The following is a 16,928-nucleotide window of genomic DNA, read 5'->3' as shown; positions in this document are numbered from 1 at the left end:
CATCTTTCAACCCAGCTCAGCCTACACCACTCGAAAGTGCTCATTAGGGGTGAATGAAAGATTACTGAGCACCAGGAAAAGGAAGCTAGTGTGTACCCATATTTTTAAGTGGCTCTAGTGGCACAATTTTCTTTTTTCCTGAGTGTCACGGTTTTATTACTGAGGAAACAGGGCCCACGGGAGGAAGAGAGGCAGGGGGTTGTGTGGGACTCAGCTTCATTTCCACCTGGCAAATGCAGTCTGCCTGGTTTCGAAAAAGGTGAAGATTTATTCTCAGAGAGTAAATACCTCTTCTGGTTTCTTAATTCTCATCCCCCCCACCCTTAGCCAGATGTTTTATGCCTTCACCTTGAGCTTCCCAAAGGCCTTAGAGCTTCATCCCCATGACCACCTTTAAGATCTGTGTTTCATTTGACTGCTTCTTTTCAAAGGGCAAATATTTGCTTCTGGGTTTAGATTAATTAGAAGCTTGATGAGCTGAGTGGTTTCTTAAGAGACTAAGTTCTTGATTTCAAAACATGGAGAAATGAAACAAAACAGACTCCAATTTAAGCTTCACAAATGGGGAAAACAGTTGCCTTGTTGGATAGGTCCCCAGGGCGTTACCCTGACCTGAGGTTGTGGCATGCTGAGTGAGGAAACAGGAAAAATGCCACAAGGGAGAAGTATCGATGGGCATCGCAGGTGCTCAGTACCTGACAAGAACAGTGGAAAAACCCCAAACCCTTTAGAGGGCTCTTACGTGGCTCTGGAAAGATCAAACTTGTGGCAACTTTGGATGTGGTACATTAAGTCTCCTCCATTGAGATACTCCATCACAAAAAAGAGGTTTTCCTAGGGAAAAACAAAAACAATTCCAAATTTCAGCTTTTAAAAAAAATAAGGAAACAAGCGCTACTTTCTGAGTGGATTTAGATTATTTCAGGGGAACCAATTCTATCTTGAGATCACTTATAAAAAGACCAAGATAATTTAGCTGATCTACAGCATTTCCGAACACCAAGAAGAAGCTTGGGGCATCTGGGAGGCATATGCGTAACGTTTGCTGGGATACTTACACGCTATGATGCAGCTGATGGGGCACGGCATGAGGAAGGGTCCACCCGGACTTGCCCACCCAACAGTGATGGTGTTGGACCCTTAATGGTATACAATGCTGATTGTATACCTGTGGAAATTGATAGTGTGTAGGATGGTAAGGATAACACAAATCAGGTCTCTGACTCCAGGCACAGGGCTTGGAAGCATGCGTTCAACACAACACTTAGTAAGTAGTTCTGAACATACTCTCCAGGTATGGCCCTGTGGTAGGAGTGAGAGTGGGGATGTGCGTTCCTGCCTCACCCATCAGATTTGATGAAACACAGCCCTGCCTTCAGCTGACAATTAAGTGTAGCCTCATCTCTTGCCGGTCCTGATTTCACTTGTTGCAAGACCTTGCTGATGAGCTAGCATGTTGCTTCCACCAGAGGACATCATGCATGTTACTAGAGCTGGCCCCCTTGAATGGCCGCCATCAAAAGTAATGTTGAGTGGTCTTCAGGTTGAAGACCTCTTCAGGTCTACAGGTCTTCAACATTGTCGTGAGAGTATCAGAAGCGGCTACAGTTCCAGTGAGCCTGGGCTCCTCCTCCTATGTGAGGCAATGCTTCCTCAATAAGTATATATACGACACTTTGAGCATCTCAATTCTAGAGAGTCCTCATGAACCACAGAATTAGTCATCCTCAAAGTGTGAAGACCTTTAGCATGTCTGCTCATGAATTTGCACCCCAAAGCCTCACTTGGGTGATTTTTTAACAGAATTAACCTTTGAGTTTTCATGTGAGACTAACCGAGGCCCTGGGGCATATGAAGTGACGGTGTTCTGGTCTGATAGTGACCTACATTTCCCACCATTTGTACTGAGGCCAGTTCTCCACAGAACTGGGGAAACCAAGTCTTGTGGTAAATATCTCAATAATTTAGGTAAAGATCAGTGTCGTCCCGCTTTTTCTAAAGTTGACCTCTGATCTAATTTACTGATTTCATGTATCTTTAACTGGAACCCTTTCCCTTATGGACAGGCCAAAATCTCTAGTGATAGATGTGCTAACTGAACATTGATACTTCAAATATAGCTTGAGATTAATCATTTGTTCAGTCCGCACACATCTGCTTCATCAATAGCACACGTTTCCTTTAGCTCTTATTCTTGTAAGTACCGTGTGGACCACTTCTAATCACCTTTTTTTTTTACCTAAAGCTATAATGGTCTGTACGTACACAGTAGTGGAATCTCCCACGTGCTCAAAAGAACGAAAGCTATAAAAGCTTAAAGGCCACTTATAACAGTGCTCAGATGAAGGGTTCCTCTTAAGTGTTAGGATGCTTATAAATCCTTATAAAACTTGAAAATTTGGAATTTATATGTTGTCAGCTAGGACTCGAGGCAAAAGGCCAACCCTAACTTCTACACAACACTGGGCACAGTGGTCCCATCAGTTCTCATGCTTAAGTCAGGTCTGTACCTAGCTATGAAGGGTTGGGGGGTTGAACCTGTGTGGCAAAACACAGACTCTAAGGTACCACAGGGCACAGTCATTGTTTACTCCCTTGGGCATTCCAGGAAGACCACACTACCATAGTGATTATTAATTAAATAGTAATGGAGATTTATAGCATCTTGGATGCCACACTTAATCCCACTAAAAGATCTTATGTCTCCACGATAAATCTTTTAAAACAATCTCTTCTAATTCTCATCTTTATATTAAGCCAGAGGCACTGAAAAAAGCCAATCGATTGCCTTTGGTTATTTATGATGGCATTTTGCTTCAGTTGAAGTGCTTGGTTTGGGTGAATACCAGATAAATGTGGGCTGCTTATAGGGAATAAGGGCAGTCCATGCCTGGAGGTCCAGCTTGGGTAGGCAGGGTGGGGAAACCTGTTATCCTTCTAGAAGGTGCTGTTCTGAGTGTCCTTGCCTTTTTCTAAGGGGTTCTGGATGCTGTTTGGAAGTCTCGGGAAGATATTCATCCAGGGAACTCTTGGGTCTACATTGGGCCCAAGGAGATGGCTTGGTGATGAAGTCGGAATAAACATAGACACACAAACCATGCAGTCCTGGGGTCTGGGTTTCAAGGATCACGTTTTGAAGGATGGATAAATCTTTTAAAGTTTGAATCCCAAGCCCCAGTCGTACATACAAACATACATGCATATATGACAGACTCAAACTTTCATAAATGGCAGAAAAATGAGTACTCTGAGCTGAAGGTGACCTGCCACTGACCTGGAACCCTTAAGCATCACTCTCGAGAAGAAAAGCCTGCCCACTGGAAGGATTCCAGATTGACTCAGGTAGAACCAAACCCAGAAGGACAAGACTCAGGGTAATGGTCAAGACCAGGGCTTTGCCCTTACTGAGAACCAAGTTCGTATTTCTTCTATTTGTGACCGTGGAGAAGTTAACCTCCCTTGAGCATTATCTTCTTTATTTGCAAAACAGAGGGATAATATTCCTGTCTCGAGAGGACTGTCATGAGTATTAAATGAGATGATACATGTAGAAAACTGACTCAGGGTTCGCATTCAGCATGCCCTTGATAATTGGTAGCTGTTGTCCTAGGAAAACAATTTAAAAGCTAATCAAAAGACCCCAGCAGATCAGAAGAACTAAATAAATGGAGAGAGATTCCATGTTCATGAATAGGAATATAATATTGTCAAGATGTCAATTCTTTCCAACTTATAGGTTTAGTGAAATCCTGGTCAAAATCCTATTGAATTATTTGTGTACCTCTATAAACTGATTCTAATGTTTACACAGAGGCAAAAGACCCAGAATAGCCAAAAAAATTTTTGGAAGAACAAAGTTGGAGGTCAGAACTACCCATCTTCAAGACTTACCACAAAGCTATAGTCATCAAGACAGTGTGGTGTTGACAAAAGAATGGACAGATCAAATGGAACAGAGTTTAGAAACAGACCCTCACAAATATAGTCAACTGATCTTTGAAAAAGAAGCAAAAGCAATAATACAGTGAAGCAAAGGTAGTCTCTTCCAGAAATGGTGCTGGACATCTATATGAGTAATTCCGCCTTTAATTTTCATTACATCTTCTGGAAAAAAATTGCATGACGTCAAAAACCAAACTCCAGCAGATCCTTCTCCGCAAAAGGACTCCTCAGAAAAGAGGAAAGCAGACAGCCAGGTCTCCTCCAGTGCTGTCCTATCTTTTCTGGTCATGAGCTGAGAGAAAACGTGAAGCAGGGTAATGAGGAGTGACGGGGTGGGGGGGGCGCTTACGACCCCCACACACCAGTAAGGACCTCTCTTTACACCGGGAACTACATTAACTAACACACACGATTCTTTTGGCGAGTCAGAACTGAAGTTGTGAGGGTCTGGGGGATAGTGTGCTCCAATCTGCCCTGGACTTAGACTTTGCCAGCAGTTCCTGGGATAGCAAGCATGGAGTAGAAATTCTGGTCTCTGTGCCACCACTGATTGGCTGGCTGATCAATAGATCATGCCATCCTTGGGCCTCAGTCTCAATCTCAGAGAAACAAGAAGTACTGATGAAATTCCCCTTCAGTAGCCTCAACACTCCCTGGTTTTCACCATACATTTAATTTTTTTTTCCCTTGGGGAAAAAGATGACATTAATAAACTATTAAGTACATTATAAGATCCATGCGGTGCTCCTCAGGTGATAAATACCTATAAGAGGATGTGATGCTTGCAAAATTCTTCAGAGATGTCTTTGAAACAATGCATATCTGAAGTAAAATTAGGGACACCTGGGTGGCTCAGTTGGTTGGGCGTCCAACTTTGGCTCAGGTCATGATCTCGGCTCAGGTCACTCACCTGAGTTGGAGCTCCATGTCAGGCTCTGTGCTGACAGCTCAGAGCCTGGAGCCTGCTTCAGATTCTGTGTTTCCCTCTCTTTCTGCCTCTCTCAAAAATAAACATTAAAAATTTTTTTTAAAAAAAGGATAGAGATGAGCCTTCCTTTAGAACGCTCCTCAAAGGAGAGGAAGTGTTATGGCCCACCATGCCACCCCAAGGAAGGTCCTACAATAGGGGTCAGATGGCTTCCTCCCATGTAAGTAGTCTCCTGGTTACTTACGCTCCTAGAACATGGCGATCGGTTGGGGGCAGATACCCCTGTGTCCCAAGGGTCCTGACTGCTTTAACATTTAAATCAATCCCACCAATGGCTGAAGATCAGAATATGTTAGGGCAGAATTTGCCTTAGCACTGTTTTGAGTAGACCTCAAATGGCAAGAAAATAACTTTTTGAGTGGTCTTTCTATTTTGTTTCTGAATCACGCGTTTTATTCTCTTAGAACTCAAGCAGGCCTGCTTAAAGAAGAACACTTCTGACTTTGGAAAAGAATAGAAACAAAGGAGTAGACCTGACAACCTGTAGAGCTATTGTCCCCAGTTCAATCAGTGAGTTTTTTCACTTTGCCTACGTAGGAGGCAAAAACATAGCGTTTTGTCAAGCAGCTCTGTGGAAAAGTGAAATTTGTAAAAGGAAGGTTGCCTCTCTTAGCTAGTTCCCTGCAGGACGAAACCCATTGAGGTTCTTGCAATCTCTGTTGCTGTTAACTCAAACGGACAGATTTGTAAAATGAATGTTCCAGTAAAGGCCCGTGTCTATACTATTCGTAGTCTTTACAGTGTGAGTTCTCTGAGTGTCCTTCCATCATCCACTGATTTTATTAATGAAATGATAAAACACTGAGCATATTTCCTGACCTATCCTGTCAGGAACGTAAGTTGAGTTGCGGTTTGACAGTACAAGGACATTGAGGCCACTGGAAGAAGTGACTGACTGAATAGTCCTTAAGAACCTCTGACCAACCAGAAAGTATTTGACATACCATTCAATTACATTTATTTATCAACTTTCCCGATTATAACTATGGCATACAGGCTGTTTGTATGCCAGACCACAGAAACAAGAGTCACAGTTATGTATTGCTTTGCTGTGATTTTCTGACAGCTGAGCACAATAATCAATGCTGATATTCTGTAGATAGATGGGTATTCAATGCTCTGTAGTTGTTTTTTTTTTTTTTTGGTGCTTTAAAAAATGGTATTATTATATTCTTGTAAGATCACTTAAATATTATATATCAACTACTTTCAAAAATTCAAAACAGCCTAGCATTTTTGCGAAGAATTCTGTAGGTATGTGTACAAAGTCCTGGATATTTTCCAGTTTCCACAAATATGTCATTACTTGGCTGACAGAACATTGTAGTTGGCTCTCCTATGTTCTTACAAAAATATGAGCTCACTGTAGGGAGACTCCAATGTCTAAGTACTTTTGTATTCATTTATTTTCTTTATGAAATATCTATATAAAATTTAGCTGTAACAGTAATTTATACTGATAAAAAGGAAAGGAAGTAAACGTTGTACATAAGAATAAAAATAAGTATTTTGCTAATCTAAGAACTAGAAAAAGTCATTAAAAGATTTTTTTTGAATGTTTATTTTTGAGAGAGACAGAGCATGAGCAGGAGAGGGGCCAAGAGAGAAGGAGACACAGAATCTGAAGCAGGCTCCAGGTTCTGAGGCCCAATGCGAGGTTCGAACTCATGAACCCTGAGATCATGGCCTGAACTGAGGTCAAATGCTTAACCGACTGAGCCACTCAGGCACCCCAGAAAAGGTCATTTTTTAGATAATATCTTATGTACTCATTTCAGTGGTATTCAAGGCCAAATTCCTTTAATAATTCTCGTCTAAATTTAAGACCTTGCCTTTGAACCTCTCCCTTAGTGACTCCCATCATTTTTACTTAAGACTCAGCACATGGAGAGTGTAACTCGTGTCAGAAGTAGGGGTGGGGTCCCCTTCAGAGTGTGAACGGCCTCAGAAGTTTTTACTTCTACTTATCGTTGCCCTAAAGCAAGGTTCTGGTTGAGAATTACAACCCGTGAGAGCTGCCTTTTTGACATCCTCAGCTCTGTGGTCGTGCGGAAATGGGGGCGCTTCCTGTCTGGGAGGGCACAGAGCTGGGGGCAGGGCTGCCCAAGCTGTGTGCTCAGAACTCGGCAGGCACAGAGTTTGCATCCGGTGGGTACATGTGTGGGGCACACTGGATGTTGGGCTCACCCGTATAGTTTTACACCCTGTCAGTGTGGTCACACCAGCGCTCAATTTCTTAGATGTGCCTACAGTTTAGAAGGCTGGGGAATTCTGAAATCTGGATACCTGTATCTATCGCTTTCTTCCATATTGAGCTATAAATTCAAACATCCTATAACAACAGGCTTATTTCCTTTTTCATTAGGGACACGTCCTCAAAAAAAAAAACAAACCAATAGATAATCATTTGTGTACATTTTATGTCTAAATATGGAGTGGGGAGAGTGGGGGAAAGAAATTGCTCTCTGCAGACCTGCAAACTCGTTCATTAGGGGTTGTTTATATTTCTATTATAAACTCTAATTAGTAAAATTCACTGCCTTTAGTAGACCTGTTAGTACGTTTCAGAAATAATGTGCCTGAATTTCTAGAGGTTTGTACCTTGCAACGGGAACTCCGGCTCAGTAGGTGTTTCCTGGCTTCATTGTCCCACAGGGCCTTTTTGCATTAACTAACAAATTATTTTCTTTCATAACAAAGTATAAACAGGACTCCATTTCATGCATTTTAAAATGGTTCCCCCTGATATGACATGATATGATAAGGTCTCTACTGAGAAGCAATGTAGCAGTTAGGCCTATGGACTTCACCACTGAACTGCCTGAATCGGAGCCCTGGGTCCCCTGCTTGGCAGGTGTTTGACCTTTGATGGGTTGCTTGTCCCCTTAGGAGCCCCTCAATTTCTTTATCTGTAAAATGGGGATGATAACATGGTCTACTTCGTAGGGTTGCTATAAAGACTAAATGAGCTAAAATACTTAACACACCTACAACCTGGATTGGCACATGGTGAATGCTCTATAAATGTCAGCTGTTACTACATTTACAGCTACAGTTATTGTACATGTATGATATATGTGAAGATGTATGTTGAGACATATATTCACAAGTACAAAATAATCTCAGGAACAGGCTGAGTTTTAACATAAAAGACGAGTTAGGAATATATGGTTTTGGTGTAGAAATGGCCTACTTTGCTGAAGATTTTAGTCACCAAATTATTAATACTAGATTTAGTTAATTAAACCAAATTAGTTTCTAAATTAGTTACTAAAAAAAGATGAAAAGGAACGTAGAAGTAGAAATTTGAGTACTACCTTTTGAGTGCCTTTGAATATCAGAACTTGGAATGAGTCTCTTCTTTTTATAGTACTTTTACGCATTTTCCAATTTTTAAAGTATGTTTTGGTGTAATTTTATAATTCAGGAACATATTAATGTGATTTAATTATAAGTCAGAGACAAATATGATGTCACTCACATGTAGATCTTAAACAAAACAGATGAACACAGGGGAAGGGAAGGAAAAATAAGGCAAAAACAGAGAGGGAGGCAACCCATAAGAGACTCTTAACTACAGAGAACAAATAGGGTTACTGGAGGGGAGGGGTGTGGGGGAATGGGCTGTGTGGGGGATGGGCATTCCGGAGGGCGCTTGCTGGATGAGCACTGGGTGTTATATGTAAGGGATGAATCACCGGGTCCTACTCCTGAAACCAATACTACACTGTATGTTAACTAGAATTTAAATAGCTGGGGCCTTGCCAATGTATCCATTCCAAAGAGGTCCATCTGGCCAATGTATCCATTCCAAAGAGGTCTGGAATAAGTCCGAATCACTGAGAGATCAAAAGTAGTATTGTTATCTGTAGCGCTGGTGTGGGAATTTAGATTAAGCATCTGATGTAAAGCAAGGTGCTGGCTGGTGTAGATCATCCAAGTTGAAAATGGCAGGTGAAACACTTTGATGAAGGAAGGGCCAGGCACAGGGCAGGAGCGTCTTCTGATTACATACTTTTAACATCGCCTCTAATGAAAATGATACAAATAGAGTCATCCTTTCAAAGAAGACCCAAAGTAACTGAAAAGACCTAAAAGGGGAAGCCCGATGAAAATAAAAATCTCTATTCCTAATAGGAAAGAGAGGATTCTAAAATTACAGAGACAGATTTCAAAAAGGTAGTTGTGTAATCCCCACGGGGCTGCTTGCACACACAAATGTCATTTAGAGAAGTGAAGAGTTCTAGAACTGTCAACACATGTCCCTTAAAAATATTGTTTTCAATATTGATATTTTGTGAATAAGTAATTTTTTTTTGAGAGAGAGAGAGAGAGAGAGAGAGAGACAGACATGAGTGGGGGAGGGGCAGAGCGAGAGTCCCAAGCAGGCTCCAGCGGAGCTGCCCAGGTGCCCCTGTGAATGAATATTCTAGAATTCATGAGGGGGGAATTGCAAAGGTAGACTCAAAAGTTATATTAATATGTGCCTTCTATACTGCCTTCTCCTTAATAATGATCATAATCCCTTTTCAAAAAATTTTTCAGTTTTTAAATTTTTGAGAGAGAGAGTACAAGCAGGCGAGAGGAGGAGAGAGAGAGAGAGAGAGAGAGAGAGAGAGAGTACAAGCAGGCGAGAGGAGGAGAGAGAGAGAGAGAGAGAGAGAGAGAGAGAGAGAGAGAAACTCAAGCAGGCTCCACACTCAGCAAGGAGCCTGATGTGGGGCACGACCCTGGGATCATGACCTGAGCCAAAATTAAGGGTCAGTCACTCCATCAATGGAGCCACCAGGTGCCCGGATTAAAAATCCTTTTTACTAAGAGAATGAAAATAAAGAGCCTGGGACATTATTTAGTGCTAACTGCTATTCAATATAGTCAAACACTGAATAAATAAGGGAACAGTTGCCAAATGTGCACATGTTATTGGATGCATGTGGACTTAATGGCACTAAAGACATTCATAATCTTATCAAACCAGGAGCAATTTTGGAAAAAAAAAAATGGAGAACTTGGCAAATAGGCAAATATCATGCAAATGAGGTCAGGAATATACACTCCATCTCTGGAAAAAGGAGGAAAAGATCCTAGCTTTCTTTCCTCCAAAGGCTAGTAAGTTAATGTCACAAATCATATATGGAGAAGACCTGCATGGTCTGAAGAAATAAGACTGGAATATTTATTAGAAAGTAGTGCCTCTTTCAGAGTATCCTATGTGAAGCATATTTAATAAATGCTGTAATATCCAATATTATAGGATAAGACAAATTGGAGAGTAGAGTTAGACTCTTTGAGATCTACCCTAACTGAGCCAGTGGAAAGGGTGGGAGGTGCACCCTGGAGAACAAAGACTATCTCATCCAAACTAAAATGAAAAAATACACCTATTTAGCTCTGTGCCTGGGATAGTTAAGAACAGATTACATATTAACCTTTCCTATGTAAAGCATTAATCTGTGTTACAGTCAGAGCAAGGCTGGCCCCAACATCTGCAAGGTCTAGAGCAAGAGTACCAGTGGATGCCAATGCCATATGTAAAAACATTTAAATGTGACAAATCAACCATGCCCACTATTGCATTAAATATATTCTATGTTCCTATATATTCATATATACAGAGTGCGAGACAGCTCCCCCTCTGTTGCTTGGTTCCAAGGTTGAGATCACGCAAAGGATACTTCCCTAATGAGTTGTGAGTTGGATTTGGTGTTTAGGCACCTTGAAATCTCAATTTTTCTAATAATTTTGGACAGATGATAGGATTTAGAAAAGAGCATTGATGTGATCAGCTAGGCTGATCTTTGGATCTCCATTTCTTTAAAAAAGTTTTTTTTAAATGTTTATTTATTTTTGACAGGGAGAGAGACAGAGCATGAGCAGGGGAAGGGCAGAGAGAGAGGGAGACACAGAATCCGAAGCAGGCTCCAGGCTCTGAGCTGTCAGCACACAGCCCGACACGGGGCTCAAACTCACAGACCGTGAGATCATGACCTGAGCCGAAGTACGACGCTCAACTGACTGAGCCACCCGGGCACCCCATTGATCTCCATTTCTTTAGCTGCAATATGAGGGAAGCTGTTGACCCCCAAAATCGCAACAGCTCCTTCCTACACTTAAACTTCTAAAAATTTATCTAGATAAAATTAACATACAATATTCGTTTCAGGGGTACGACACAGTGATTCAGCACTTGTACACATTGTGAAATGGTCACCTAAGTATAATTACCATCTGTCACTTTATAATATGCTATCATAGACTGCGTTCTCCATACTGTACATTACATCCCCATGACTTATCCATTTCATAGCTAGAAGTTTGTAGTTCTTCATCTCCTTTGCCCATTTCACCCTGCTCATCCCCCTCCCCACTGTCAACTGTCAATCTAGTCTCTGTATCCATGAGTCTGGGTCTTGTATTGTTTTTGTTTTTTAGACTCCATGTAAAAGTGAAATCATGTGGTATTGGTCTTTCTCTAATTATTTTACTTGGCATAATACATTCAAGGTCCATACATGTTGTAAATATCAAGGTTTCATTCTTTTTTTTTTATAGCTGAGTAGTAGTCATTACACACACACACACACACACACACACACACACACACACACACACACATACACATACACATCTTCTTTATCCACTCAGCCACTGATCGTCACTTAGGTTATTTCCATATCTTGACTCTTATATCTTTTCAAATGAATGTTTTCATTTTCTTTGGATAAATAGCCAGAAGTGACTGGATCCTATGGCAGTGTTATTTTTACATTTCTGAGGAACCACCATACTGTTTGCCATAATGGCCACACCATTTATATCCCTACCAATAGTACACAAGGGTTCCCCTTTCTCCACATCCTTGCCAACTCTTATTTCTTGACTTTTTGACTTTAGCCATTCTGACAGGTGTTAGGTTCTATCTCATTGTGGTTTTGATTTGCATTTCCCTGATGATGAGTGATGTTGAGCAGCTTTTCATGGGTCTGTTGGCCATCTGTATTTCTTTCTTTCTTTTTTAATGTTTGCTTGTTTTGAGGGAGAGCATGAGTAGGGAAGGGGCAGAGGGGGTGGGGGGAGATAGGAAATCCCAAGCAGGCTCCGTGCTGCCAGTGCTGAGCCCAACGCAGGGCTTGAACCCTTGAACTGTGAGATCATGACCTGAGCCTAAACCAAGAGTTGGATGCTTAACTGACTGAGCCACCCATGCACCCCATCTGTATTTCTGAATTGAAGAAACGTCTTTTCGTGTCTTCTGCCCATTTTTAAAATCAGGTTGTTTTTTGGATATTGAGTTGTATCAGTTCTTTATATATTTTGAATGCTATTCCTTTATCGGTTATCATTTGTAAACATCTTCTCCCATCAGTAGACCCCCTTCAGTAGGTTGCCTTATCTTTTTGTTCATGGTTCCTTTCTGTGAAAAAGGTCTTTAGTTTGAGGGAGTCTCATTTATTTTTGTACTTGTTCCCTCATCTGGGGAGACAGATCTAAACAAATATCACTCAGACTAATGTCTAAGGGCTTACTGCCTATGTTTTCTTCTAGGAGTTTTGTAGTTTAACTTACATTTAAGACTCTATTTTGAGCTTATTTTTGTGTATGGTGTAAGAAAGTGGTCTGGTTTCATTCTTTTGCATGTAGTTGTCCAGTTGTTCCAACACCATGTAATGAAGAAACTCTTTTCTCCGTTGTATGTTCTAGGCTCCTTTGTCAAAGATTGACTATAAAAGCATGGGTTTATTCCTGTATTCTTTATTTTGTATTCTCTTCTTTTGGTTTATGTGTGTGTTGTGCCAATATCATTCTGTTTTGATGACTATGACTTTGTAGTATAGCTCGAATTTAAGGAGCATGATCACACAAGCTCTGTTGTTCTTTCTCCAAGATGTTTTGGCCATTGGGTTCTTCTGTGATTCCCTACAAAAATTAAAAGTTTTGTTGTTGTTCTGTGGCAAATGCCATTGGTAGTTTGGTAGGAATTGCACTGAATCTGTAGATTGCTTTGGGTAGTATGAATACTTTAACAGTATTAATTCTTTTAACCCATAAGTACTGAATACGTTTCTATTTATTTGTGTCATCTTCAATTTCTTTCATCAATGTCTTGTATTAGTCATAGTACAGGTCTTTTACTTTCTTGGCTAAATTTATTCCTAGGTATTTTATTCTTATCAATGCAATTGTAAGTGGAATTGTTGTCTTAATTCCCCTTTCCACAACTTCATTATTGGTGTATAGAAATCAACAGATTTCTGTATATTAAATTTTTATATCCTACAGCTTTACGTGAATTAATTACTTCTAGTAGTTTTCTGGTGGAGTTTTTAGGGTTTTTTGTATGTATAGTATCATGTTATCTGAAAATAGTTTTACTTCTTTTCCAACTTGAATGCCTTTTACATCTTTTCCTTGTCCGATTGTTGTGACTAGGGCTTCCAATATGAGGTTAAATGAAAGTGACGAAAGAGGACACTGTTGTCTTTTTCCCAGTCTCAGAGTCTCAACTTTTCACTGTTGAATATGATGATAGCTGTGGGTTTGTCATACACAACCTTTGTTATATTACGTTCCGTCTGTAACCACTTGGTTGAGTGTTTTAATCATAAACGGATGTTGAAAATTATCAGATTCTCTTTCCGTATTGAGTGATATGATTATTATCCTTTTTGTTAATGTTGATTAATTTGTGGATGTTAACCATCCTGCGTCTCTGGAATAAATCCCACTTTATCATGGTGTATGATTTTTAAAAATGTATTCTTGAATTCAGTTTGCTAATATTTTGCTGAGAATTTTTGCATCAATGTTCATCAGGGACATAGCCTGTAATTTTCTTTCTTTCTATCTTTTTTAACAACTTATTGTCAAATTGGTTTCCATAAAACACCCAGTGCTCATCCCAACAGGTGCCCTTCCCCTCTTTCACCCTCCCACCCACTTTCCCCTCTCCCCCCACCCCCATCAACGCTCAGTTTGTTCCCAGTATTTAAGAGTCTCTTATGGTTTGCCTCCTTCCCTCTCTGTAACTATGTAATTTTGTTTTTTGTGGTGTCTTTGGTTTGGAATGGGGGTAATTCTGGCCTCACAAAATGTGTTTGGAAGTGTTCCTTCCTCTTCAGTTTTTTGGAAGGGTTAGAAAAACATAGGTATTAACTCTTCTTGAAATGTTAAAGAGCCTGATGCAGGGCTTAAACCCACAAACCGTGAGATCATGACCTGAGCTGAAACCAAGAGCCGGATGCTTAACCCACTGAGCCACCCAGGTGCCTCCATTTGTACTTCTGAATTGAAGAAATGTCTATTCAGGTGCTCTGCCCATTTCTGATCAGGACTGATCATGGACTTTAGCCATCTGATCATGGACTTGTGTTTGAATCAGTAATACGAAAGATCCTATTTCATTACTTGTCATCAGTCCGATCAGATATTAGTTCTTCTTGATTCAGTCTCAGAAGATTGTCTGTTTCTAGGAATTTTTCCATTTCTTCTAGGTTGTCCCATTTGTTGGCATATAGTGATTGGTAGTAGTCTTTTATGATCCTTTGTATTTCTGTGGTGTTGGTAACTTCTCTTTCATTTCTGATTTATTTGGGCCCTCTTTTTTCTTGCAGCTGGCCAAAAGTTTATCAATATCAATTTTATCTACCTTTTCAAAGAACTAGTTCTTAGTTTCATTGATATTTTTTTTGTCTTTATTTCATTATTTCTGCTGTAAGCTTTAGTATTTCCTTCCACTAACCCTGGGCTTTGTTTGTTCTTCTTCTTCTTCAGGTTCTTTTAGGTGTCAGGTTTTATTGTTTGAGATTTTTCTTTCCTTTTGAGGTGGTCCCATATTGTTATCAACTTCCCTCTTAGAACTGCCTTAGGGGTGTCCCATATATTTTGAACTGTTGTGCCCCACTTTCATTATCTCCAGGTATTTTAAAATTTCTTCTTTGATTCCTTCATTGACCCATTGTTTAGAAGCATGTTTAGCCTCTACGTGTTCATGTTTTTTCCAGTTTTCTTCTTGTAATTGATTTTTAGTTCCATATGATTGTGGTCAGCAAAGAAGTTTGGTATGACTTCAGTCATCTTATATTTATGAAATCTTATTTTGTGGCCTCAAACATGTGATCTAGGCTAGAAAATATTCCATGTGCACTTGAAAAGAATGCATATTCCCCTGTTTTGGGGTGGAGTGTTCTGGATATATCTACCAAGTCCATCTGGTCTAACGTGTTAAGGTCAAAGCTTCCTTATTCAGAAAGGCAGTGGGAGATGCCTTGGTTGTACATGACTGTGGGCTTCAGTAACGCAGCAGGAGAGTGCCTTGTCTGTGCACGTGTGCTGGCTTTCGGCAGGTTGTGGGAGGACACTGTGACCGCTGGCATTCAAGGCAGCAGGGGAGTTTTACAACTGCCTGCACTTGCAGACTTTAGCTGGAGAGCAGGAGAACTCCATGACCATTTGCACAGTCCTGCACCAGGCAGGGAGCAAAGGACAGCTGCAACCATCTGCACGTTCCAGCCTCAGCATGTACTGTGACTGCTCGTGGCAACCTGTTCCAACAGGTGGTGGAAGGGGGCCATGTTAGAGTCTGCCTGCCCTTGCTAATGGGCCATGTGGAGAGTGCGATAGTGGCCTCTACCAGTGCCTCCATCTGCACGGAGGGTCACAGCTGTCCTCTACTCCTCCAGTTGATGTCCCCAAATCAGCAAATGAATCTGTCTCACATATAGTCTAGGCATTTTTCAAACTGTTGTTTTCCCACTGGATCTTGAGGTGAGTGAGACTGTGTGTGAGCTCTCCAAGAGGGGAGTCTTGGTTTCCCATAGCACTTTGGGACCCTGGATATCAGCCCTGTTGGTTTTCCAAGCCTGATGTTCTGGGGGTTCTTCTCTCCGGTGTAGATTCCAGGGACTAGCGTGTCTGATGTAGGACACCAGTTCCTTGCTCCTTTGTGAGAAGTACCTGTCTGGTGAGATCCCTCCCTTTTATGTGTTGCTGAACTGAGGGTGAGGTTTCTGCAAGACTGTATCTCAACATGGTCCTTTTATCCTTTGCTGTGGAAAGCAATTCATCTAGTTTTCAGATCTCCTGCAGAGGGAAATGATCCATATGTAACTGTGGATTTGGTCTGTCCATGGAAGAACACGAATTCAAGATCTTCATATATTGCCATCTTAGACCCCTTCCCTAATGCCTTATCTATGGAGGCTGTCATTATAAGAAAAAGAAATGAGTATAGCAAATCAAATTAGTGGCTATAAGCAACCAAGATATCCCCCAGTGGGTGAATGTATCAACAAGCTGTGGTATATCCAGACAATGGAATATAATTCAGCAATGAAATAAGCTGGAAAGTCATGCATTTAAAGTTCCTCCATGGCTTTTCATATCATTAAGTGACAGGAGCCAGTATGAAAAGTCATCCATACTGAATGATTCCAACTACGTGACATTTTGCAAAAGGCGAAACTCATGGAGACAGTAAAGAGATCAGTGGTTGCCAGGGGTGGAGGTAAGGGAGGAAAGAATATGCAGGGTATAGAGGATTTTTAGGGCACTGAAATGGCTCCGAATGATACCATAATAGGGGGATACATGTCATAGATTTATCAGAATCTATATGATGTTCAATACAAGAAGTAATCCTAATGTAAAGTATGGTCTTCAGTGAATAATGTATCAATATTGATTCTTCAGCTGTAACAAATGTACCACAGGAGAAACTCTGGGGGGCTGGCAGGGAGGAAGGGGACTATCTACTTTCCACTCAGTTTTTCTGTAAACCTAAATCTGCTCTAAAAATTAGTCTATTAATTAAAAAAAAAAAACTAGTAGTTCTAGGCTAGCCATACAAAGTGATGCTAATATAGGACTAGAAAAAAACATGTTTAAGATTCTTCCTCATGTGGAGTTCATACAAGGATTGATAAAATAATTACAGAATAATATGGGGACTAGTAAAGCTCTACTAAATTCTTATAATGTTTATGTGTCCTATACAGGTAGA

The 16,928-nt window shown here is 40.7% G+C and overlaps 1 protein-coding gene across 3 annotated transcripts in view; it reads right to left on the bottom strand.

Moving 5' to 3' along the window:
* PRKCQ (protein kinase C theta) overlaps nt 1-16,928 on the bottom strand; it is a 186,074-nt gene that overhangs the window by 38,468 nt on the left and 130,678 nt on the right. For all 3 annotated transcript variants that reach the window (XM_019460850.2, XM_053895998.1, XM_019460852.2), the window contains one exon: nt 743-834. In XM_019460850.2, coding sequence (XP_019316395.1) covers nt 743-834 — 92 coding nt within the window. The remainder of the gene's footprint in view (nt 1-742; nt 835-16,928) is intronic.

Source organism: Panthera pardus, unplaced genomic scaffold, assembly GCF_024362965.1.
Source record: "Panthera pardus isolate Hobbes unplaced genomic scaffold, ASM2436296v1 HiC_scaffold_6, whole genome shotgun sequence".
NCBI classification, from domain to species: domain Eukaryota; kingdom Metazoa; phylum Chordata; class Mammalia; order Carnivora; family Felidae; genus Panthera; species Panthera pardus.
This window is presented reverse-complemented; position numbering and strand designations above follow the sequence as displayed.